Here is a 27,441-nt window from a genome sequence, read left to right on the forward strand (position 1 = left end):
CACATGGTCATGAAATTGCTGGCGAAAACCAATAAAGTTATTCTAACTTGGGTGCCTGGACATAGAGGAATCACAGGTAATGAAGGGGCAGACAGTTGCGCTAACTTGGGAGCCAACTGTCCTCTTACTGGTCCTGAACCAACGTGTGGGGTCTCATATAACTTAGCACGTAGATCAGTTACCAAGTGGATGGTTAACAAATACCTACAACATTGGAGAAATACTGAAGGGAATGTACAAGCAAAGCGGATGCTCAAGGGACCATCAAGGAACATTGCAGCAGATGCCCTTAGAATGAGCAGAACGGAGATCCGAAAGGTGACTGGTTTTATTACAGGTCATTGGATATTCCGAAGTCACCTGAACAGAATAGGTATTCCAGTTCAGGAAACACTGTGCAGGAAATGTGGCGAGGCTGACGTAACAGCCAAGCACGTCATATTTGAATGTCCGGCATTACAGAGCAAATGCTCAAGATCCCTAGGTGTTCTTATGCATACGGAAGAGGGGTTGGAACAGGAAAGCATTGTTCAGAAGATCTCATGGTTTTGTAAAGGCCTGGGATTTGATACAGCTTAAACCTGGGAGAGGGTGCACAATAAGCCGGATGGCTGAGAGGCAACTACCAGGCCTAGGAAACCTGGCCTTCTGTTACAAAAAAAATAAGCCCCACTGCTCATCACACCGACGCGCAATAGCATGCATCGTCTCTCCAAACTAACGAAGCACAAAGGAAATGGCAAGTCAGTTACCCGGAGGTGCCGAGTTTGCTACCAAGAAGGCAAGGTAAGGAAACAGTGTACTATTGTGCAGTGTGCCCTGATGAACCAGGTCTGTGTGAACTCAGTTGCTTTGATAAGTATCACGAGGACAAATAAGTAGTTTTTAGTCTTTGGCGGTAGGTGGGGATGTATATAGTTTTTTTCTCATTTTTACTCATAGAGGGGGGAGTGTTAACTGTTTTTGATGTTGTATATTTTTCAAACTAATATGTAATATATCCGTGTAATTGTTGTACTATCTACGTGTCATTCATGTACTATATACGTGTAATTCGCGAGTGTTTGTGCCGAAACCTAGTGCGCTGCGAGCACATACAATACGGAGACTGGCACCCGGTGCGGATGACGAGCAGACTCGGCACGGACATGACGTCACCCGTTCCGGCTAACGAAGCTTCTAGGATACCTTGGATAATCCTTTCGGCTATCCTGACTCCGTTTTGGGTAAGTAAATAACAAAAAAAATTCCGCATTTTCTGTCGCCAGTAATTTTGTCATCCGCAGTGAATGTGTTAACCCTTTGAACCCCAGACCAAAATATTTATGGTGAGAAAAACGTACCAAAACCATTTGACCTAAGAACTACAGAGAATCCCCGGAGCAGAAACAGCTGTATTGCATACTGTTCGTAAAAAATTAATACTTTTGCTATTTTTTATGCTATTGTCTTGTATTACACTCATAAATATGTATTAATACTCATAAAATAAGTACTTTACGATTTCAAATAAATATGTATTAAACGCATATACCATGGCGACGATATTACGTCGCCTGCGGATTCTCGCGTCTTCATTGGCGACGATACATCGTCGCAGCAGGGATCTTCGCATATTTTCTCGGCGACGATATATTGCTATATCGATAAAAACTTACTTTTAAGTTTTTTAGTCTTAAGAGGCATAGAACAGTCAGAGCCCACATAAACAGATCTAGAAAGAGCTTGAACTTAGAATTTATATCAGATTCTAAACGGTATACATCATTCCAATTTATGAGGTCAAGATATGATAAAAAAATGAGGTACCAAAGGAACAAATGGGTCTAATTATTGACTCTTCTGAGACAGTCTGTGGTATTTTATACTCCAAAAACGCCTTGAAGATGATCCCCAGATGATCGGAAGCAGCAATGTGAATTACTGAAGAGTGTACTCTGTCTGGGTGAATACTAGTCAGTAGATTGTCAATACAGCTACCCAAGGTTTCACTAGCACCAAGCCCTGGTCTAGTTATTTTTGAGACAGTAATATTAAGTCTAAAGCTATTGATCAAGTTGAGGAGTTCTTTGGTTTCCACATGGTTACTGAGAAAGTTTACATTAAAATCACCAGCAATAATTAGGTTCATTTTGTTGCAATTCAGAAAGGAAAAAATATGGTGTTTATCATGATATTATTACCTATTAGGCCTAGGCAACAACCAGTTTTTGTAAAACGTGACTCGTCAGAGCTTTCAGCCAAGGCCAATGCCTAAGGTCTAGAGGTAGGTCTAGAAATGTCATCACGGATAGTTCTGATGAAAACTGAAGATGGAACTGAATGGGCTGAGGTTGATGAGGAAAATGATCAAGGTTAAAGTTTTTCTTCTAATTGTAGCTTTTCAATAAGACATTTTCCAAATAGAAACTCAACTCCAGTTAGCTGTTACAACTTATTCTTCACGCCAATTCTGTTGGATATGTTTGTAAGATATACAAACATGTATGCTAATCAGTTTTTAATTAGTGATAGGAATAATCTGCCACCAAATAGCCAGTCTAAGAAATGGAAGCCTGTAACACAAATGGAGATCATTGCATTTCTGTCAGTAATAATAAATATGGGACTAAACCCTAAGGCAACAATATACTCCTTTTGGTCCACAACATCCAGCCAGTATACACCTTGGTTTAGTAGAATGTTTAATAGGAATACGTTTCAGGTAATTCTGACATTTTTTCATTTGGTAGATACCTCAAACCTGCCTTGCTCCGGATAACCAGGCTACGACCCATGTTCTAGGTTTCAACCATTAGTGGACCATGCTAACAGGATCTCTAAATTACATTTTATATCAGGGAAAAATCTTTAAATTGATGAAAGTATGATTAGCACAACACAACAATGACATCTTTTGCAATATTTACCAAAGAAAAGGAATTGTTTTGGTGTAAAATTATGGTCTATATGCGACTGTGTCACATTATTGTTTTTCATTCTTTGTTTACAAAGGAGCTACCAACAGTGATGATATAAATGAGATAAAAAAGGCAGGATTGAGACACTATGTTATTAAGCTTCTGTAAATGACAAATCTGTTGAACAAAGGCCACCATATTTTTGTTGACAACTTTTTCACATCACTTGCATTGGCCAAATACTTCTATTCTAAATTAAAATTTTTGACCCGAACGCTAAGACATAAGAGAAAGGGGATTCCAAGTTCAATGACCACTACATTTAAAGTTGGAGATTCAAAATATTTGAGGAAAGACTGCATGTTGATGCTAAGTTTTAGAGAAAAACAAAGTCAAAGAAAACAATTTCTACTGTCCAGTTTGTTATCCACCAAAGTGGAAAATGAAAGCAAGAGCAAAAAAAAATTCTATACGCATAACTAAAAAACCTAAAATGGTGAGAGATTATAATGCTTTTATGGGAGGCATAGATGGGAATGACCAAATGCTTTCCCAGTATTTGGATGATCTCAGAACCATAAAAGTTTGGAAGAAATAAACGTTTAATATAATTGCCTGTATGATTCTAAATTCTTCTATTCTCTACCAGAATAATACAGACAAGCCTTGAAACAGATTACATTATACCATATCAGTTGAGGGACTTAGCAAAGGATTGGCTTGTATTGCAAGAAACCGGCCCAATGTTTCAAATTTGGCGAACATTACTCCAATGCGCATTAGTAGGGTTGTAAGAAAGGCTTACATTCAAAATGCCTCACTAAACACCATTGCTAAAAACACTGGTTAGGTTGAGTTGTAAATACTTCATTTGGATTTTTTTGGTATCGGAATTGAGTGAACAGCCACATATCGAGTATCTTCTTCTTCTATGGAGCGGCTTATTGCCATGCACTTAAACCTCCGGAAGTACACCATAAGGCTTACCAGTCTATGATTTCAGCAGTTCCACAAACCGCCGAAAACAACCTATCAGGTCCTCCTGGGGAAATTCACCACCCTTGTCCAAACTACCTAAGAAAGCATATCGCTCCCTTGCTATTGAAGGACAATCAGAGAGCAAGTGTTCAGCAGTTTCTTCCTGCTCATCACACATTCTACAAAGCGGATCCTCCTGAAGGATGCTGACTCTGTGAAGATGCTTTCTCAGGTGACCATGTCTCATGATCAGACCTATAACCCGAGAAGACATTGATCTATTTAGTGAGAGAAGGTCAGACGCCACTCTGGAGGAAGGCGACTGTAGTACCATTCTGCTCATTCTCATGCCCGGATGCAACCTTCAGTTTCTCTCATGTTCAGCGCAAACCCATTTCGATACAGCCCCAAAGGATTCACACCTTGGAATTCCGCAGAACGGTTGAGGGTCTGTCGTAATTGACGCTGTGCCCCGGTTGGCCAGGGCATCAGCTCTTTCATTCACAGGGATCCCCTTATGACCAGGAACCCAACAAACCAGTCACATTATTGATTCTGGTAAGGGAAGAAACTACTTGATAGCAATCCCAAACAAGTTTGGATTTAATCACACAAGAGTCCAGCGCCATCAGTGCTGCCTGTCTATCCGTGAAAATATTGATCGTCTTACTCCTACATCACAGATTTTTTTAGAGCCGTCTGTAAACAATTCAAGCTCCGCTGGTGGAAGACCAATCATCCCTAGGAGGTATCACAATCCTAAAGGGTTCTGTCAAAGGAAAATTTGTGTGGCATCTGATCAGAGATCATGTGTAGAGCATCCCCCTGAATCAGGATGCTAATTCTACAGTGCCCACTGCTGCAGCCCGACCAGAGCTTGCTGAAGACAGTAGGCACTCCTCCTGGCCATAGCCCGAATAACAATGTCCAGGGGGGCGAGGTTGAGGCAACAGTCTAGAACTGCACCCGGCACACTAGGAAAAGCCCCAGTGATATCAAAGCAAGCCATCTTTGGATGCCAGCCGAACAAGCTATTGCCATCTTGGTCTTAGGTAGGCCTGCATAGGTAGGCCTGCTTTTCTTGGATTGACGTTGTGATGTGTCGTTCTTGTTTAATTGATTAATATCTGCGGACTAATAGGTTTTAATGTCAGTGACAATTATTAATACTGTGACTTAATTGGAGGTGTTCATAGTTTTTGCTTCTATATTCCTGGAAAGACTGTAAGTTATTCGTGTTGTGTGACTAACGAATCGAAATTGACAAGTCAATCGTATAGCAGACTGACATTTTTAATTGATTATTTCTGAACTGCTTCTGTGATTGGCGGAGGAGCGTAATCCGATCAGCTGTTTGGCGGTCGCGTACACTGCTGCCGCCCGCCTCTACCGGAGCCACATTTCCCTGTGACTAACACGTGTCGCTGCCTGACACACCGTGGACTGGCTCCACGCTGCCTGATTGCTTCTGCGCCTTCAATTCTCTGATACTGCTTTTGCACAGTCCTGTAATGATGCTGCCGCCTACTTTGTTCAGGCTCTTCTGATTATAGTGCATTGCAGTAACTATCATGTTTCGTCACACTGTTGGTGATATGACTTTATATGTATAGAGGTGATTATATACATAGTTTTATATTTTTTAATTAATCAACCTCGAAAATTGCTATTATCCATACTCTCTATCGGCATGACAAACGACACTGAGCTTGACATTAATGAGCTAATAGCAGGTATTTGTTTCGAAATAAATACGTTACATGTAAACTATCCTGATGCACATACTGAGCTGCTGGTCAGTAAGATTACAGATCTTCTAAATGCAATAGAATTCGGGTCAGAAAGTCATTGACCTGAAGAATAATGATCTTGACTGTTCTCTTCATGATATCGCCGAGTTGTCTGCCAGGTTGGAGTCAGAGAGAAATCAGAGGAAGCTGGAACTCGATCAGCGTCTCACTGAGCAAGATGTTTTCGAGGAAGAGAAAGCAGAACTCATACAGACAATTTTTGACTTAAAATCTAAGTTTAATAGTAGTAAGTTTAGTAGTTAATGACAACAAAAATCTGTTGTTGTTAAACAATACACTAGCTCATGACTTAAGCAATGTTAAAAAGCTAAATGACTCACTCCGCGGTAACAATGACATTTATAGTAAACAAATAAAAAATCTTAATGCTAAATTGAACTCACTGAACTCCCAAGCTGTGTTACAAACTAATGAATGGGATAAAACTAAATGGATAGATGATCAAATCATTGATAGTTATTTTGACTCCATGTCCACAAGTGTTGTTGGGAAAAATGTTTTCTTGAGTGGTCCATCCTCAACACAATTGATTAGTCACAGTCAAGTTACTGCAAGTGAAATCATGAAGCTTCCGGCCTTCTCGAACAGTAATGTTGTTTTGTTATGTGTAAGCAATAGTGCTGATCTCACCAAGGAGGATGGGGGAACGCATTGGAGTTTACTCTGTATTGATCGAGTGAACAACGATTGCTATCATTTCGATTCACTCCAAGGATCAAATAAATGTTCCGTCCTCAAAATGTTGGAACATCTAAATATTTCTTCCACAAATCTTGTTGATATGGAATGCTTTCAGCAAACTAACAACTATGAATGTGGAATAAATGTGATTGTCAATGCTAAACACATTCTTAATTATTTTCTTCTTGGTTACGAGAGAAAGATTTCTTTAGGTCAGTGGTTGGCTCAAGATTTTGATCTTATAAGGGCATCCACTGAAAATGAAGGCTCTAGCATAAGTAACAATGTCCAGACAAAAAGCGATTGTAAAATAGTTTTAAGGCGAGAAGGCCCTAGGGACTGGACCATTGTTAAGCGTTCATCTTACGGCTCTCGCTCTAACCATTGTAACACATCTAAATGTAAAGGTATTATTACATCTAACAAGTTCACTGTTTTAGGTAGTATTAATGATGACCAAACGAATCAAAACAAAACATCTCCTGCTGAGTATGTTGCAATGAAACCAGAAATTAAACAGAGGAAAATTACAAATGGTAATAATAGATGTAAAATAAAACGACATCACAAGAAAAATGCAAATAAGTATAATTTTAAAATTACTGAGCAACCCCTAAATCATGCTATCTCTAACAGGGACAATGTACTTTACAAAGAACCTTCTGAATCAGAAATAGTTAATTTAAGCTCAAAAAAGCACTCAAAAACTGTGAATACGTATAGTAAAAATGCATGTAGTTTTATAGGCAGTCCTGATCTGCATCGTGTCGGCTCTGAGCACGCTGATGGAAATCAGCTAACGAGAGAAACCTCAACAGTGAAATCGTTGCGTCTATTTACGGACAGTCATGGACGAAGCGTGTCGCACATTTGGTTAAAAACATTCGAACATTCGGTAAGAATCACGGCACACGTCATGCCTGGTGCAAGAATGTGTGATGTACTGAATGCTGCTGGTCCAGAGCTGAACGTTGCGGGTCATGATGACTGTATTGCCATTCTGGCTGGTACCAATGACATATCTAATAATGGCTGTACGGACATAACTGAACAGATCGAGGCATTGTGTAGAGGGGCGTCCGGCACTAATATTTTGATTGTAGGTATCCCTTTGCGCTTTGATAATACTGATCTCAATGAGCAGATAAGTCTTGTTAACCATGCAATTGGTATCATATGTTCTAATTATACTAATGTAAACTTTATTTCACTTGATAGTCTACGACGAGCAAACTATACTCGCCATGGCCTCCATTTGAACTTAGGTGGTAAACGTGTCTTGTGCAACTTGTTGTATGATTCACTACGATATCCAGTTTTTTCTCAACCCTCTCCCTTATCAAAGAAACCTAATTTATGTATTAATCAGAAGTTTCCATCCTCCGAATCCTTTTATGAAGAAACAACTCAAACTGGTTCCAATTCAGATGTTTTCCAACGAATTCCAATCCTGATTACAGACCGTTCCTTATCCCGTAAACGATCCTCAACTGTGTCTTCCATTCCTGCCAGGCGCTCTGCTGTGGACGTGGCCAGTTTTGTATATTCCGGAACCGTAACAGATAAAACTATTTTTTTAGAGCAGAATCGCATTTGCGGCAAAGTACCTTAATTGAATGTTGTACTCAACATGGCACATCATTAGTGCCCCCTAGAGCTTCTAAACATCATAACGTACGTCCATTACGCTTGATTCATCAAAATGTACAAGGACTCCTTTCAAAAATTGAGCAGATCGAAGTCTTGGTCGAGCTGATGACTCCGGATATTCTATGCTTGTCGGAACATTTTTTCAGGCAATCGGTGCTGGATTCCTTCTGCCTCCCTGGCTTTTCAGTATCGTCTGGGTTCTGTCGGTCTGGCCTACAGAAGGGCGGTGTTTGTATTTTGACAAGGGATACATTGCAAACTCAGCCTCATGATGTAAGTTCTTTCTGTTTGGAGGGAATTTGTGAACTCTCTTCCATTAAAGTGTCTGCAAAAAATTTGAACTATATAATCCTAGTTGTTTATAGGCCACCAAAGAATATCCAGTCTGAGCTGAATGAGTTTTTTGATTCTTTCTCGAATTGTCTTGACTCAGTTGTAAAGCGCAACAATCCTATAATTGTTGTGGGTGATTTTAATATTGACGTCTCGGTCGACAGTAAAAATTCCAGGCAGTTTACTAACTTAATGTCTTCTTTCGGCCTCCTACAAACCATCACAACTTACACGAGGGAATATGGTGGATCTAGATCGACTATTGACAACATTTTTACAAACATAAACCCTACTACATTTGATGCTGCTGTTCTTGTGACTGGTTTTAGCGATCATCATGCCCAAATTGCTGACTTTGGGTTTGACTATATTAAAACAGAAATTCCTCTTTACAAAAAAGTTAGATTTTGCACACAAAACAACACTTTTATCTTTAACAATTTCTTAAAAAATGAGACTTGGGATGATATTCTTCACACCGATGATGTTTCGCATAAGTTTTTTCTTTTCATAAACAAAGTTTCTTATTATTACAAGTTGGCCTTTACTGAGAAGCAAGTTAGGCTAAATGAGAGCACAGGTCTGACCAGGATAACATTAGATCAAACTCTTCTAAACCTAAGAGAAAGGATGTTACTGTTGTACTCTGTTTCTAAGCATCTCGATTTTCATCATCCGTTAAAAGTGCAATACAGAAAATTGAAAAAAGAATTCAGGGACAGCATTAGGTCTGCAAAGTCGGAATTGGTTTTAAAAAAATTATCAAACTCCAACAACATTCAAAAGGCTGCATGGCAAATTATCAATGATTTAAATCCGAGTAAAAAGAGGAAAAATTTTAAACCATTTTCATTTTTGACACCGGAAGGAGTTGTAGAGCAAGACCCTCGTGTTGTGTCTGAGGGTTTCAATGAATTTTTTAGCCGGGTCGGAACACGACTGAACTCGTCACAACCCTCATCATCAGTAGAGTGCTATAGGTTATCTGAGCATGTAGGTCCTTCTTTGTACTTGACGCCAACAGATGAATTTGAAGTTTTGAAAGTAATCAAATCACTACGCACGAGTAACTCCTCAGGAAAAGATGGGATATCATCAAAAATTCTAAAGTCCTGTGCTGAACTTTTGGCTGTGCCTCTAGCTCATTTAACAAATGCATCCTTCCAAACTGGAGTTTTTCCTCAACCTCTCAAAACAGCAATTGTGAAGCCTTTGTTTAAAAATGGAAATCATCAGGACCCAGAAAACTACAGGCCAATATCTATACTCTCCACATTTTCTAAGGTCTTGGAAAGGCTCTTTCTTATCCGTCTTGAATCTTTCCTTGAATTGAACAAGGTGGTCTGTCACCAACAATTTGGGTTTAGAAAGGGTGTTTCTACTACAGATGCAATATTTAATTTTGTATCAGAGATTGTTTCTTCGCTTGATGATCACAGGTACACCTTTGCCCTGTTTTTGGACCAAAGTAAGGCGTTCGATGTAGTACCTCACAATTTGTTACTTGAAAAAGTCCGACAGGTCGGTATTAGAGGCAAGGCTTATGATTGGGTTTCATCTTTTGTGCTCAACCGAAAACAAGTGGTGGCTGTTCCATATATTGACAGTTCGGATTGCCTGGGCACATACGAGTCGAAGGAGTTGTCTACTTTGACAGGTGTGCCACAGGGTTCCGTTCTCGGACCTATACTTTTTCTCTTATTTGTGAATGATATCCCTACAGCTGTAAATATGGGTAACTTATGTCTTTTTGCTGATGACACATCCTTCAGCATTTCCAATGGAAACAGAGAGCGACTAGAAACTGATATATTTATTCAGAGTAGTTCTTTGTTGCAATGGCTGGAAAAAAACCAACTTCATGTAAATGTAAAGAAGACAAAACTTGTTGAATTCTATTTAAGATCGTCTCGAACAGATGCAAACTCTTCTGATATAGTCATTGGCGACTTTCGTCTTAGTCCTAGTCCCAGCGCTGATTTTCTGGGTCTGGTAATTGATTGTAATTTGTCCTTTCACAATCACATCGACAAAGTAATTAAATAATTAAGCAGCAGTCTGTTCATCTTACGAAGATTGGCTACTTTCTCTAGTAAAGATGTTTTGCTGACAGCTTACTATGGGTGCTTCTACACTTACATGAGTTATGGCTTGATCATATGGGGTCATGAATCCACTAAGACTAAAGCCTTGTTTACCCTCCAGAAGAAAGCCATAAGAGTGATATGTGGACTCAATCGTTCTCAGTCATGTAGAGGTTTTTTTAGACAAAATAAATTGTTGACGTTTCCTAGTCTATATATACTGGAATGTTTGACATTTGTCTTTAAAAACAAACACCTTTTTCCAGTACAACAGTCAAATTATAATCTCCGCGGTACAAATTCCTTAACTCTTCCAAAACATTCAACAACATTCTTTGAAAAACAAACCCTTTACTCTTGCATAAAATTTTTCAATAACTTGCCATCTGGGTTCAAGGAGGCCAACACTTCAATATCATTTAGGAGGAAGGTAAAGTGCTTGTTATCTGAAAAGGAATATTATAGTACTAATTGTTTTCTAATTGATAAGGACCTTTAGTTATTTTAGAAACTAGGCTAGTTCATTTTCAATGTACACTGACGATTGTTATGCATGTAAATGTCTTCAACAATAAAAATAATTTGATTTGATTGATTTGATTTGATTCTCCGTTTTTGACCACCAACCAACAGCTCCATACATTAGTGCAGGTCTGACTACGGAAACATAAAGCCAGTACAAAAGCTTCAGCTTAAGTCCAAATTAAAACCTTTATAAATAACAAGAAGTAAAGCACAACCTAAAAATTATAATATAATTATATATAACATTGATCAATTTAAAAATATAGTTTGTATAATAAAAAAATGTATGACTTAACATTTAAAATTTATGTTTGGTTTCAGGTTTACACATTTGACTATAATGGAGTGAGTGGACACGCCAACCACAGAAGCATTTACTTCGCATTTGCTAACATGTCCATAAGAAATGTAATTCCACGGTGTAAGTTTATTCCTAATGTGTTTAAATGTGACTGTCTTAGCTGAGGCTGGTCAAAATTATTGTAGGCAATTCCTATTTAAAATTTACATCATTGTGCTATGAACTAAAAATTGTATTCCAACATTCTTGTAGGCATGTGGACTATTAGTTGAACAATAACCCTTTTCAATATAAGATTATGTTAATAATATCCTGACTACAATTACCTTAAAACTGTATTATAAGTAGTGTAAAAAATGTTAATCCTTTACAGGTCACATGTTATTTCAACATTTTCACATTACTGAAGAGATGTTGAAAGTTAGATCTAGAACATCATTTATGTCCCTGAAAGTTGAAAGTATTTTAAATAAATCTATTCAAAAAAGAAAACTGTTAGAATTTTTAACTGTGTTATAGGGTCATATAAAGCAATGTTATTTTTAGTCGAAACTACCAAATTGTTGCACATATACACACACAATCATATTTTGAATGAAACAAACACCATTATAGCAATTGAATAATTTTTCATGTTACCATTTTTTTAAGCTTTACACACAGCATCAGTAGGGATAAAGTTGAACAGGCTTACATAGCCATATCTTGCTGAGCAAAGTGTTTTATAGTATATTTATTTATTATTTTGGCATGTTTCCCTAAGAAAACAGTTACAGACAATACGTACAAACCTCTGAATTGGACCACAAGTGGTCTTAAAAGAAAAAAAGATGAACTAATGAAACTGGAAACAATTTTTATATCCTCAAAAAACTAATAATTGTCAAAAAGGAAAGAATTTAACAAAAAAAATAATAGAAACAAAAAGAGAACCAATGAAAAGATAAAAGCTCTTCAAATAGACTAAAAATAACTTTGAGTGTAATTAGATCTAAAGTAGAGAAGCCATAAAAGACCATGATGACTACTATGACTTTAAATCATAATAAAGTAGAAATTAATTATCCATGGTTGATGATATAATAACTCCAAATATTCAACAAACTTTTTCCTCAACAGTACATTTAACCCTCCTAATGGTGAAAGACGCTGCAGCGTCTATTAACATAAGCCTCTTTTGTTCCGATATTTCCGATGTTATGCCGCGACTTGAACTCTATGTATTTAGATATACTGGACTAGTGGAATGCTTACAACCAGTTCATCCACCTACTGTACCACCTCCTGCATCAAGTGGGGATCTTCCTCACCAGATTGCTCATTTACCAGGCCTTAGTGAAAGTCTTTGTGCAGTGTGTGTGTGTGTACACACCATAAAAGGGGGCAAAAGTCATTTCTGGTGCCCAGCTTGTAATTGTGGAGTTCATAGGGAGTGTTTCCCTTACTTGGAACATTACTGGATGCCTCTCAAACCAGGAAGAATGAGGTTGACTCTGATACTGACTAAAATGCAGTAAAAAACGTGTGTACATAAAAGTTTTGATCATCAATTAGTATGTTTTTTTTTTTAAGTAATACATATAAACTATATATATATTTTTTTTTGTTCACAATTACATTTTAAACAAAATGGCTATTTTGGACTTGTTTAAAAAAAATTAAATTCAGTATCATTTACTCAGCCTAACATAGAAATAAAAAAACTTTGAATTTTTATTTTTGGAATTCAACCCATTAATTTTTCACACCTATTCTAGGTAAGTGTTTCATATTATTACTATTGTATTCTGTGTGTTATATAGTTTAATTTGATATATGATATGTCATACTTATATCATTTACAGTATTTTATATATATTTTCTTTTGCGAACATACAAAATCAGTAACCAAAAAAAGTACCGCCACTGGGAGGTTTAAAGCAATATTAGTATATTCTCATTCAGTCCCATGTCCGAAAAAGAAGTAGAGAGGATTATCCTCTCACTTGAAAATAAATGTTCTTCAGGCATTGATGACATACCAGTAACATTGATTAAAAAATTCAAGAAGCTTCATAATCAAACCATTAACCCACTGGCTTATACATATTTTTACTATCAGCTCAACTGGAGTTATCCTATTAAAAATGCTAAAAACGTAGAGTTTTGTTATATGTTTATAACAAATTTATTTTTCAAGTTATTTGGTTATATTTTACATCTTTTTGGATTAACATGAAATGGGCTTTAATGATAAATAGATAGTGATATATTTGGTCATAATTCAAAAATAATAATGCTGTACAAACTAAAAAAGTTTTGGAATTTTTAAAATTAAAAACTTCTTTTTTTACTCAAATAATATAAAATAAAATACCCCATTGTTGCTTTTATTTTATTTGAAATGTATTTCTCTACCTAGCAATACTAGAATATGTATATATATTTATATATATATATATATATATATATATATATATATATATACTGTATATATATGCATAGTTTGTCAGAATAAATGTTTTTTCTAAATACTGAAAATTCCAAGAATATTGATTTCTTTCTCTTGTAGTACACTAATATTCTTATAGTAACTTATTATTCATTTAAATTTCAATTAATTGTAGTATTGAAGTTTTTCTTATGTGTTACAACAATATTAGTCTAATTCATACTAACATTTGGTTGAAAAAGGAGTTAAAAAAAAATTATTTAGATGCCGCTGTACTTGTCACGGAATGGTTCCGTGGTATAAATTTTGAGCCCAGACTAGCTGTCACGGAACAGTTCCGTGATACAAGGCCAATGGGTTAACTCACTTAAATTGATTTCTCTTTAATATCGGGCAATTTCACATATTATATATAGAATGACAATATTTTGTTACTTAATTTACTACCTCCAATTTTTCTGTCTCCATTATTAGTCATGACGATATCACACGTACAACAAAGAATTAGGCTCAGCTCGTGCACTTCCATTTCTCTAAATGAAGGCTTGGCTTAAGTTCACGTCACATGTAATAAAGACGTCATGCAAAACATCAGGACTCCTTTTATAGGGTAGGTCTCCTTTTTAATCCATTTCTCCTTTCCATCAATAGAGACAGTATATGGTTTTTCAAAGGAACCATATACTGTCTAACCATATATCCATAGTATTTTTTGGTAGTATTTCCTAACCATTGCTTCTGACACATTGTTTAGCATTTCAGCCTCAGGAAATTCCTACATTATTTTTATGTGATATTTTAAGTAAGAAGGTAGTATTTATTACTTTTGTTCCTAGAAGCTTATTGCGCTTATAGTGGCTTTCCTTATCACCTCCTGCCCCAGAGGAGTGTATCCCAGGACCGCTTCAATTGCCAGTGTTGGGCAGGAGCTCAAAGCTCCTGTAATGCTTACACAAGCTAGCCTTTGAAGACTCTGTAGCCTCTTAGCAGCTGTTGTTCTACTTTCGGCCACTACACTAAAGCAGCATATGTGACCATCGGTTTTATTATAGTTTCATAAATCACCCAAACAAAGTTTACAGCATTTGATTAAAGTTCAATACAGATCAAAGTTTCCTTCTTTTAAATTTAATTTTTGTTATACTGCTAAAAACGTCTAGAACCTAAATTTTCTTAATGCACCTCAGAGCCACAATCCTGGACTACCGGTTGTAACTAGAGGTGTGCCTTTGGAGCTGGAGCTGTTTCAAATCAGCGCTCCGCTGCTGGAGCGGAGCGGAGCAGCGCTCCGTGACTCTCGAAACAGCTCCAGCTCTAACCTTATATATTCATTAGAATTACTCTCTCGGAGCGTCTGTGGAGCTATCAGCTGTGGCCTACAAACTTGTTGACAAACCAAAACAAACCAGTTTCAGTTTCAGTAGGAGTTCTAAACGTAGACATACAGTGAAAAGTGATATTTTTGTGCGGTTTACGAGTATGACTAGTATTGATTGGTTTTTGTGCAGTTAAATTAACATGGCATCAAAAGTACAGAAATCTAAGACAAGTTCAATTTGGTCTCATTTTACAGTTATTGATGCTAACCTTAAAAACTGTAGATGTGAAACATTGTGGCTTGGTTATGTGCTACCGTACATCAACGTACAATTTGAAGAGGCATATTGAGAGAAAAACATGTCGGAATTACTTTGAGTGGTTATAAGTTCAAAAATCAACAAGTGTAAGTGATCGTGATGTGAATGTTACAACCAACACTGGACCTACCGATTCAGCCGCTTCATTTAGTAACTTTGCAACTGAAAATGAACCTCAACCTGGTGAGTTGCCTTCTAATCAATTAGATAAGCCAAAGGGAAGTGCTAAACAAACCACTCTATCGAGTTTTTATACCAAAAAAAATGAATAACAACCAAAAAGAAAAAGGTAGAAGCTGCGTTTCTAAAGCTATTTTACAAAGATTTCCAACCGTTTTCTATTGTGGAGGACTCTGGTTTTCGGGAATTCGTTACAGCTTTAAACCCTTCTTTTGAAATTCCATCAAGGAAAGTGGTTTCAAAAAACCTAATACCCACCACGTACGACAAATGTAAGCTTCAAGTAGCTGAGTTAATGAAAAATGTGGAAAACATCTGTTTAAACGACAGATGCATGGGACATCTACGATCAATGAATCGTATATAGCTGTTACAGGGCATTTCATTACCAATGATTTTGTGTTGAAATCAGTTCTCTTAGACTGTATTTTAATGGAGGGCTCACATACTTCTAGCCATTTAGCCGAAGAAATCAAGAAAATAACGAATTTCTATAAAATCTCAGACAAAATCTTAGTTGTTGTAACAGACAATGCCTCCAATGTCGTTGGAGCCATAAAAAATGTTTTAATGTGGAGTCATTGGCCGTGCTATGCACATACTCTTAACCTAGTGGTTCAAGATGCCATATCAAAGGTAGATACAGTAATCACCAAATGCAAAAAGATTGTCTCATTTTTTAAGAGAAGCAACGCAGCCACTGAAAAAACTATTAAAATACCAAATCAACAATGGCGTTAAAGACCCCTAAACGCTTACTTCAAGATGTAAGTACGAGATGGAACAGCACATATTACATGCTTTGTAGATTTGTTCAGTTAAAAAGAGGCTGTAATAAGCACTTTGGCATTGCTGGACAAAGACTTGCCATCTTTAATTTCTAATGAATGGAAACTTTGCAGTGACCTTTGCAAAGTCCTAAAACCATTTGAAGAGGTCACAGCAAAGATGAGTGGGGAATCCTACTTCACTGGAAGTCAAATAATTGTTTTGAACGCTTGGGCTGCAAAATGTTTGCAGCAAACTATGTACACTAAATTTGCACCCTGATGCAATACAGGTAGTACAGAACCTGCTCATGGGGTTATCAGCCAGATACCATGACATTGAGTACAACAAGTTAGTAGTACTTAATACCTTTTTGGACCCCAAGGTTCAAATTGTATGCATTTTCTGACGGACAAATGTCAACAGTTTGCTAAGAATCATGTGATTACGGTCGTTGCAGCTATGATTTCCGCCACTTCTGCCACCGCAATGGAACAATCCCCTCCTGGTACACCATCTTTGACTTTGACCAACCAATCTGGTCCATCACAATTTGAAGAAGAAGAATGTTCAGTATTTTCTATGTTTGATTCTGTAATAAAATCTGTACAAAGGCAGACTCCCGGAACTCCCAACGATTGTGCTACCGCCGAAAATCGACAGGTACATCGCTGAACCACCACTTCCCAGAGAAGGCGATCCTCTGTCCTGGTGGAGGATTCACGAGGCAGTCTACCCAAATCTCAGCAGACTCGTTAAAATAAACATGGGGTTTGTGGGTACGTCAGTACCTTGTGAAAGAATTTTTTCCCGAACGGGAAATAATAATAAGTGACCGAAGATCACGTATCAAATCCATGAAAGTGACTCAACTTGTGTATCTAAATGCAAATCATGAATACTTGTGTAAATAATTTGTATATATTATTTTATATTTTCTGTTTACCGTACTATTTTTTATGTTTTTATTACTACAGTGTGAAAATAAATATAAATAATAAAATGTACGTGTAGTCTTCTTACCCAAAAATTAGATTTTCATAATACGTATTATAAAAAAAGTAAGTAGTAATTAAAACTGTCAGCACCTTAGCATATTTGTTTACAGTAGTATATTGCTGTTTATAACATAACCAAGCAATAAGCTCCAATCTACAAGGGAGCAGACAGATGCCGCACATCGCGCCGGAGCGGTTGCCGGAGCTGGAGCTGTTTAAAGAGCTAGCTCCGCAAACGGAGCCGGAGCTAGTTTGGCTTCTCCGCTCTCGGAGCTACTTGGCACACCTCTAGTTGTAACACAGCTTATGGCAGCGCCTGGTCATGGACATTTGTTCTCTTTGTATTGTTTCCAATTTGTATATGGTACATAAGTCTTCCAATTATAACAGAATATAGAAGGGAATAAAAAGGAACAGAGAAGCTTTATAATAGTTGTGAAAGAAAGTTCTCCCATCTACTTCTGGTGACAGAATTCAGTGCTCTGGCACTCGCAGGATTCAATACTGTATTACTGTTGCTTGTGCTTGGTTTTAAAGTACACTAGGGAATTGAAAATCTTGATTGCGAAATAGGAGAGAATTTTAAACAAGGTTTTGAGTGGCTATGTAAATATTCTGAAGAAACACGGTTCAAAATATGTAAATTAATTTTTCCTTCAATCTTGTTTCAGACCTGCAGGTGTACCTCCTAGAATCTGTCAACATCTTTCGCAAGTACATGATGTTCTTCGATAGCTGTCTAAGCTATTTGACGTGCAAACATATATTAATGGTTACCATAGACGAGTTTCGCATAATTCAGGTGAGAAATTATTCATCTCAAGTTTTTGGTTAACCCTCTCCCGGTCACATTAATTTCAGGCGCTCACGGCAGAACGAGACCTATTAATTTGCGGCGGCGCGTTACGGTGAGCGCTCAGTGGCTTATATTGCTTGCATCTATTCTGTATTTTAATTATTAGATAGATGTATGGATAAGACTAAAATATGTTTAGTAATAAATAAATTCTTTACTTACTAGTCATTGAGAAATCTCGACTCCTTTATTTTGATGGTACGTGAGGAAACAGGGATGTTTACAGAATGTAATGTCGCACTGCTTACAATTCCAATAGCTTCTGATTGGTCTGCCAGAATTAGTTTTCTTTTTGTTATCACGACAAACCACACAGATTGTTGCATGTGACTGTTTCTCCAAAACATGAGGGGTTTTTGGTGACACTACACCTATCGGTAAACTCCGCTTTCTTCCTAATCGCTTCCGCGATGTAAAGTTGCCAATGAGTTGCTCAACAAGCTTTTTGTGAAAATCCAGTTGTGTTTGACCATGTTTGTTTTCTGCAGGTAAGTTAGATAATTTATAAATAATAAAAGAATTTACAATAGTGGTATTTATAACAAAGTGGAACAAATATTTCCACCATTTCTTTGATGGCCTACCAACACCGTAGTAACTGCGATACTGGTCTGATTTATCTACTCCACCCATATTTTTTGTGTATTTATTTACTACCTCAGGACAATTTACTTTTTCAATTTCATTGCCCTTTCCTGTGTTTCTATTTATTTCTAAAGTTGTCTCAGGATTAGAATTAGTTGAAAGAAATAAAACTTCTCTGTTATCTCGCCAAACAGTCGCAATAACCTGGCCACTCTGCCTAAACACACTATCACCCCTTTTTAGCTTCAACGATTTAGGTTTTTTTAGCTCTGTAGGCCATCCAAATCTGTTTATTCTGACTGTCCCACATGAATAAGTGTCTTTTTCTAACAGCATATTGGCTAAATTAAAAGATGAAAAAAAGTTATCTAAGTAGACATGATGGTTTTTACCATTAACCCATTGCGGATCAACAACGTGAGGGTGACGCGGAGCGAGGCGTGGACCAAAAGCACAATGACGTGACCCTCACGCGGATGACGTGGTACGGATGACTCATTTGTTTTGAACGCTTATCGGTGTTATAAGCCTCGGAGATATTTATAGTCTGTTTTCCTGGACTGGCTTTTTTATCTTATCTCTGGTACTCGTCCACAAATACTCCCCTCGTTATCGGTCAATAACGTTATTATTTGCGACAAATAGTTTGTCTGAGGCGTACAGTCGTGGCGTTCGATTTTCCTTTGCCTCGTGTGCGTGTACGTAAATAAAATGGGTGACAATTTACGATCATCTGAATTAGATAGACTATTATTAGAAATTGGAAGTGATAAAATTGATGTCGATAGTGTTATTGAGGATGGAGACGGTTCTATCACGCGTATTTGTCCACGTTTACGCGGATACTAATGTTGACAGTGACGAGCGGGCTATCACACTAAAATCCACTACTAAGACAAAAGACAGTCTCAATACAGTGTAAATATTTTGTAAATATTAGATTAGTTGTTTCTTGAAGTGACAGTTTTATTACAACATTTTTTTATTGTGTAAAACATTTGATCCGTCCTACATCAAGCAGCTACAACACGCAAAAAAACGTTAGTAAAAATGTTACGTACCTGTATTTTTACATTTTTTCTAGTATAATATACTTGTCTAATATGATCTGTATAATGTTTATATAACATAAATAACAACATAAACAAACAAAACATGTATAATTAGCGAGCGCGCTAAGCAGGCAGGTAGGCGTGCAAACACTGCGGGTGCTGCGTTGTAATACGGATTAATTCGTACTCTAAGGCCCGCGCGCGCGCCGTTTTCACGATCGGCAATGGGTTAAATGGTTCAACCACATCCATCACAACTTGTTCTCCCAATAAAAGTGTATTGTTTTTTTCTTCTTTCTTACCCAGATATACTTTACCAAATAAAAAGTAACCACTTTTGCTACAAGCAGACGCCCACATTTTTATGCCCCATTTAGTCGGCTTTTTCGGCATGTACTGCTTTAGACAAAACCGACCCTTGAAACCAATCATGGCCTCATCTACAGATATATCACGGCCTGGTTTGAAGTATTGTCTGAAGTCATCAATTAATTTTAAAACTGGTCTAGCCTTATACAAAATATCATAATTGTTACTCCTGGGAGTCTGAATGTGTGCTGGATCACTTACATGAAAATACTGGTTTATTTTCTTGTACCGGCGCAAGGTCATACATTGCTGAACTATAGGACATTTTACAAAATCACCGATGAAATATTCATCAACGTTTGGTAGATCATATAAGCCCATAAAAATTTCTATTCCTACAAAAGCTTTGATTTCATCTCTAGAAACCGGGGCCCAATGTGGGTCAAGTTTGTTTACAGCATCTTGTTTTTTAGCAGCATATGCATTCGTACACTCGACTATGTTGTCAAAAAATGCATCACCTCCCAACAATAAATAAAAATATTCTACGACATCAGAACCAACAGGCAAAGTGTGAGATGGCCCAAAATCACTGTAAAATAAATTTGGTTCTGTATAAGTTATTGTGCGAGACCAGGGAGGGGGCACACGGCCGCATGTTTGTCGGCGACAACTAGTCGTCGGCTCGCCAGGCTCAAGGTCAGCAACATCGTTTGACTCACCAGCACTCTTCGAATCACTTTGTTCAGTCAGTAATATATTATCGTCAACATCATTCAAATCACCAACACTTGATGCATCACTAACATCACTAATATCACTATTACTACACACCTCCCGATCAATCTCACTGTTGCGAAGTGAACACCTAAAATCAGCCATATTTACCACTCAACTACTGCCAAAATAACAGATAATAATTCGTTGTAATGGTTTCAATAGTTAGAAGTAGGACTCCGTATAGGCTAGAAACTGTAATAGTTCAAATTAATGCTGGTGGGAGGCAGCACCAGACAGACACAGATGGTAATGTAGATCGTGGCGTTTGACCTGCAGTGGCTCGGAACAGTGCGTGGCGATTCATGGCTTGTGACCGGGAGAGGATTAAGGTGGTGCAGTCGATTTTGGGCTAAGTAAAATGTTTAGAATATAATAGTCACAATCCTTCAAGGTACCCTTCCTGAAGACAGAAAAAGAACAAAGAGAGTTTTTGGAGAAATTATAGACATTTGAAGTAGTCATTTTGGGTTTTTTTATAATCGGGCCCAATGGAAAACATCTGATAAGGATTTCAAATTTGTATAGTAAGTATGTAACAAATGGTCGTAGGGCAATTGGCATATTTTATATTTTGAAAAACAAGAGTTAATTGTTTTACTATGTTTAACCCTTTCCGCTCGGAGCGGTAATGTTAGAATGTCCACATAGATCGGATGGGCAGCAGTGTTGGCCACCGCCATTTCCTCTAGCGCGTGCATATATTTTTAGAGTCGCTGTCCTCAGAGATCGGATGGTCAGCTGTGCTGTCCGTTGAATAATCCTACTAGCGCTCGGATGGACAGCAGCGTTGATCACAAGTTATAAACTCTTTTTTTTATTCTGACATATTTTTTTATAATACAACGCTTTAAGATCAATCAGCTGTTTCATTACAAAGCTTGGAAATTGATCATCTGGTCAATATTGCATTCTAGGCTTTCGTTTTAGCGCGCCTTTAACCACATTGTCACTAGTGAGTTAACCTACACGCATTATTAGAACGGATTGTTTATTATTCTTAATCTTGTGCAATTTTATTAAATATTAGTGTAAATGAAGTTTTGTAGATATCAGTGTAAATATAACTATAAATAAAAGTGTAAATATATTAGTATTAATACCTGGTTTTACTGGTATTATTATTAATTACTGGTATTAGAGCTTGTTGGCGATGTAAGGAACGAAAATAAAAAAGGAAGACCATCCCAATTGCAAGACATTTCCCTACTAAATGGGAAACTTCATCTACCATATCCTCTTGAAGGTAGAAAAGTGAAGAATTGCGTTGTGTGTAGCAGCAGAGCACAAGGCGGCACCAGGAAAAGAGTGAAGTTTTATTGCAAAACTTGTGAAAATGAGCCCGGTCTTCACAGTGGTGTTTGTTTTGAAAAGTACAATTCATCTCAGATATTTTAACAACAAGATGACAACTAGCCTGCAGTTAAATTTGTATTCGGAACAATAATAAACAGTTACATTTTAGTTTTTATCATGTTATAATTATTTACTGTCACATTATTAATATTCATTTTAACTCATGTTAGTTTATAGAAATATAACATTTCCATTGTAATACTTTTCGACTACACTATTATTTACCTTTGGACCTTTAAATCCATTTAACTTTTTAAAAGGCACAGTATCAATGACGCGACGAAAATAAATCCGAGCTGGTGGGGACGCAACAATGACATATGGCTGCTGTGTGCACGCAGGCGCCATAGTGGACAGCACCGCTGCCCATCCGATCTGAGTGGACAGTACGCGCTAAAATAATACGAGCCTACGAGAAGCCATATTTGGTCAGCACTGCTGCCCATCCGAGCGGAAAGGGTTAAAATGTCATAGAAACAATATTAATGTTATATATTTTGGAATTTAAAATATGTTACTTCCTCATATTTATGTCAAGCAGTAGCTTAATAATTCTAGTTTACTTATGGCAATCTGCATTTGGGTTAAAGAATTCTAATAGCTGTTTTGTAGATTGTAATTCTCGGGTGTTCTGTCTGTTTGCTGTTTACTTGTGTTCCACCATTCTGCACCGGTTATTATGAGTGCGTGTAAATAGTGTTTTGTATTTTGTTTTTTTGAAGTGAAAACTTCTTTAGGCGTGTTGAGCGTTTTGGTAGAGGGTAAAATCCTCGGTTCGTGTCACCGACATGCTAATGATACTAACCTGCATGAAAAAGTCAGTCTCACTGTGTTAAAACTGTCCTGGCGGAGTATGAAAACATACTGCGAAAATCAGTGACCTTTACGGCTTCCTCTCGCGATTTAAAAGTGAAGCCAATGTCGTACAATTCTGTAAGATGCGTCAAATTAAAGCTCTTAATATTGGCAATCTATTGGTTACATTTTTAAATATTAAAAAAATTTCGAAATAATTTTGATTATTGTTTACATTTTACATAGCGTTTACAATGACAAGAAAAAAGTAGTAAGCGAGGATTTTTTTTATTTTTTGGTCAGACAAAATTTGTCAGCGAGAAAGTTGTGTGAAAATAGATGAATATTTTTTTTGTAATTTATCATTTTTTTATTGGAAGTTTAGTTTAGCCTGTAGTAGCGTATGAAGTGATGAGTGAACGTTTCTGCCGGAACTGTAGTTGGCGCATTGGCTCACTGATACCGTATTAACTCAATAAATTAGTTTATTGTGCAATAAAAATACCTTTACGAAAGAACCAAGTTAATTTAACTAATTTATTAGTTTTAAAAATATTGTGGGTTTAATTGTTATTGCAATTATATACTTTATCCGTAGCAATAACTGTATTATTTACAACGGTGTTCAACTCACTGTTGTTCACTCGGTGTTTACTCACTTGTATTCTATGTTTAACTAACTATTAATTATACAGATAAATGAATACTGAAAACAACGAATATATTTTTAAACATTTTTAATATTTGTACGAATATTTGTATTTAAAATTTAGCATTATTCATTTTAATTATGTTTTTAATATTTAACCTCTTCATCATGAAATGAGTATTATTACGGTATAAGATTTATCTTACTAGCGTGGTAAAATAGATTTCTAGTTATTTGATAATATTTTTTCGTGGATTTTAAAATTGGAAAATTAAAAAATGTTATAATAATTTTAGATTTTATGAAATATGTTCATTTATTGTTTTTATTAAGATATTGTTAAGATAATTATATATTAATTATTTTTTCAACCACTTTGTATTTATATTTTGTTCATGATTTGTTTAACCCATCATATGTAACTATTAAATAAAACATAAAAAAATTCATATAATTTTTGCATATAGTTTTAATTACTCTCAACTTAATAGTTCCGTTTTCACTTCTATCGGCAGTCTCACGACTGCTACTGTTTTTTTTTTTTTTAAGGCTTTGAGTGTTATGATAAATTGAGTATAATTATTGGTTAAAATTGTGTCATACAGTAAGTGATTTAACAATTTAAATGTTAGCCCTATCTATATTGAAGTCATGTTTTTTATTGATTTTATTTCTTTTGTTAATTTGTTTAAAGTTTTACAATGCGTGTCAGATATATTCTGAAATTTGTATATTAATGTTTTTTTATCGTCGTACTTATCTTATAAACAATGCTAGAATGAATTGGAGCTTTTCTACATAAATTAATATATATATATATATATATATATATATATATATATATATATATATATATGTATTACTTGAGGACCTTTGGAAAAGTAACCTCCAATTTGCAAGAAAAAAAAGATAATGAAAAATATTTTATTATATACATATTAAAACTATCTTTCCTCTATGTCTCAACATAATTTCTATGCAAATTTACACACAAATCATATCTATGCACTAACTAGATAATGATTACATTTCGAGGTTCCTGGTCGTGTGCAACTCATTTTGAAAAATTAACTCATTCCCAAACAACTCCTGCAATCATTACTTGTTACAGGATGCAATGTTCTCTGTGAATTGTTGTGTCTGAACTCTGCTGGGTTATAAAAAATTATATAAAAGTATACACCTCACACATGGCTGGACTTACAATGACGGAAGAATTTCGAAGCTACAGAAAAAAAAGTGGCGCTACGACGACTTACACTGTACCACGGTTGGATACTAACTGAACGGATGTGGATGCTGAAACAATGGTTGTGCTACCTCCACCACTTTCCATACAGAGTGAGCTGGAGGTTTTTGTCTGAATGGACCTTCTACATTTTCTTTTTCAGGAATATATTCATATTTTCACATCAAAAATTACAGCATACCATCTGTTGAGGCTAAAAATATAATTAAAAAAATAATTGATTTTATATTTATTTCGTAAAATTTCAAAAATGAAATGACAGAAGACTAACTTAATGTGGTGTACTATTGTTCATAATGTTGCCCTTCAATTTATGTATACATATGACTGTTTAAGTGTAAACCATATGTTTTATGAATGTTTGAAAATATATATTGCTTTCTGTTTGATATGAGCAAGTCATTTAAAAAATGTTTCTAATTTAATTTGTGTTTTTCAGGCTGCAATTAGAAAACATAAGTCTCAGATGGAGTGGTTTCGTTATTTGTATGTGGACATGTCCCGTTACTTCTACATGAACACATACAAGGCACTCGATAGGGATGATGCCATACTCTTGTATGAATTATACGGGGAATTTGCTTAATTTACTTTGTTACCTGTTAAGTCTAATTCAACTGTAAGTTGATCACAATATTCTTTGAAATAATAATTTTTGACTGTAAGTTAAGGTGGTGCAATTGGTTTTTGAAAGATTTTGCAAATCAGTAAAATTTGAAGAAGTAGGAAATTTGTACTATTTTGGAACTTGGCTCAAGTAAACACTGCTGATGATAAAAAATGTGAATCTTTTACAGTATTTATAAGAGTAATAGTTTCAGGGAGTGATGTATCTTTTACATATTTTAATTGAAGGAAATTAAACTTTTTAATGAAATATAATTTAAGAAAATAGCATTTTTAAATAGAACTTAACAAAACTAATTGTTTAAATAAATGAACATGTCTATTCTCTGCATTTGTTTCTCATGTATGTATTGTAAAATATTCTAATGCATGTTGTAAACTACTCATATAATCATTTTTTTAAACAAAAAAGTTTTTAATTGAGCACCAAATTGTAAGATGCCTCTTGAATTATATTGCAATAGCCAACCACTCTTTGTGCAATAGTCATACAAATTTGTTATCTTTATTGTCTTAAAAAGTACCTTAAAGGGCAATGGCCATAATTTTGTTTTAAAATAAAGATAGATTGCACCACTTTAAGAAAAAAGGCTGTGCTGAAAATCATGGCCCTGACATTTGTGATAAGACGGTTTCAAGGTTCTGAATAAGACTGTTGTAAAGCAACAGAACCTTTGTTGTGTTTTAGTTTTTGTATATTTATAAAAATATTGCTCAAAAATAGTAATGATATCAAAAAATGACACACATGTTACTTTTAACTTTAAGGTTTGAGGTTTGTAATAATAGTTACCACGGTGGGCATAAACGCTGGATTACTATTTAGTTGGTCACTCCCCACCTCTCACTTCATTCATTTTTCACAGCCCCTGTCAGCTGTCTTACAAAAAAAATAATAAAAACCTTTAACAAGTAATGAAAGAAGAAAACTAATAAATTAATTTCAAATAAAGTGTAATATTCTTTAGAGCCAGGTGGATAGTGTTACAAGGTTTAAATATATATAATTAGTGTGCATCCACTAATTGTCAGTTTTTTCAATATTATTATTGGTCATTAGTTGTTTTTATCTCTTAAAATTTTGTGTTTTTTGTTTCACATTAAAACTAAACTAAAACATTTTGGGGTTATATTAATCATATCTTTAAAATGAGAAATCTTGCATGGTACAACAATAATTGATAAGGGTTTAAAAGTTTTCAATGTGTGTATAATGCACACCATTTTGAGTAATCCGTTGTGTTGTGCCTCCGATTCCGTCCCATAAGATGTGTAGCTTTATTGTTTAGTTAAGTAACTTTCTGTTTATTGCTTACCAAAGATTTCATTGTGTTCAGTATTAATAATCATATTATATAAAACTATATAAAAAAAAGTAATTTGTTGTTTAGTCATAGGTTTTAAAATGTATGCCTTTCTGCATAGCAGTTCTTACTTTGTGTTTTAAGTTGTATTAAGTATATAGTCACAAAATAACTTTTGTCAAAATTTCTGTATTATGTCTTCCTGTTACTGTAAATGATCTTTTAAAACTTCCCAAATAATTTATAGTTTCCGGATTTACTTTAAGTGTTAATTTTGTGTAAACTGTTAGATCGCAAGCATAAATACAATATTTCTGCTTGCCCTCTATTATTTTAGTGACATTAAAAATGTGTAATAAAGTATTGTTAAATATTGAATTGTCTTGTTCATTTTAACTTAGCTTATTAGCTAATTTTACTGGTTTCTGGCATTTTAATGCAACCTATTGTCCTTTACATTATAGATTCTTGATTCTATGGAGGGTGGAGAAGTATATTCAACATTTATCGACTAGCAGAAAATACTTTCAGAATCAGAGAACTGTATTCATAACATAAGAGTACATAATTGGTGTCAAATAGTTTACAAAATCAAACCTAGTTCA

The 27,441-nt window shown here is 35.7% G+C and overlaps 1 protein-coding gene across 2 annotated transcripts in view; it reads left to right on the forward strand.

Moving 5' to 3' along the window:
• LOC124368775 (N-acetylglucosaminyl-phosphatidylinositol de-N-acetylase-like) overlaps positions 1-27,214 on the forward strand; it is a 41,710-nt gene extending 14,496 nt beyond the window's left edge. Inside the window, exons 4-6 of one of the 2 annotated variants that reach the window (XM_046826131.1) lie at positions 11,284-11,383; positions 17,949-18,079; positions 25,345-27,214. In XM_046826131.1, coding sequence (XP_046682087.1) covers positions 11,284-11,383; positions 17,949-18,079; positions 25,345-25,491 — 378 coding nt within the window. In that variant the 3' untranslated portion in view covers positions 25,492-27,214. Of the gene's footprint in view, positions 1-11,283; positions 11,384-17,948; positions 18,080-24,767 lie in introns of both variants that reach the window. The other variant, XM_046826132.1, reaches the window with a different exon arrangement.
• Positions 27,215-27,441: the final 227 nt, after the last annotated feature.

The sequence above is a fragment of the Homalodisca vitripennis genome, chromosome X (assembly GCF_021130785.1).
Source record: "Homalodisca vitripennis isolate AUS2020 chromosome X, UT_GWSS_2.1, whole genome shotgun sequence".
Lineage (NCBI taxonomy): Eukaryota > Metazoa > Arthropoda > Insecta > Hemiptera > Cicadellidae > Homalodisca > Homalodisca vitripennis.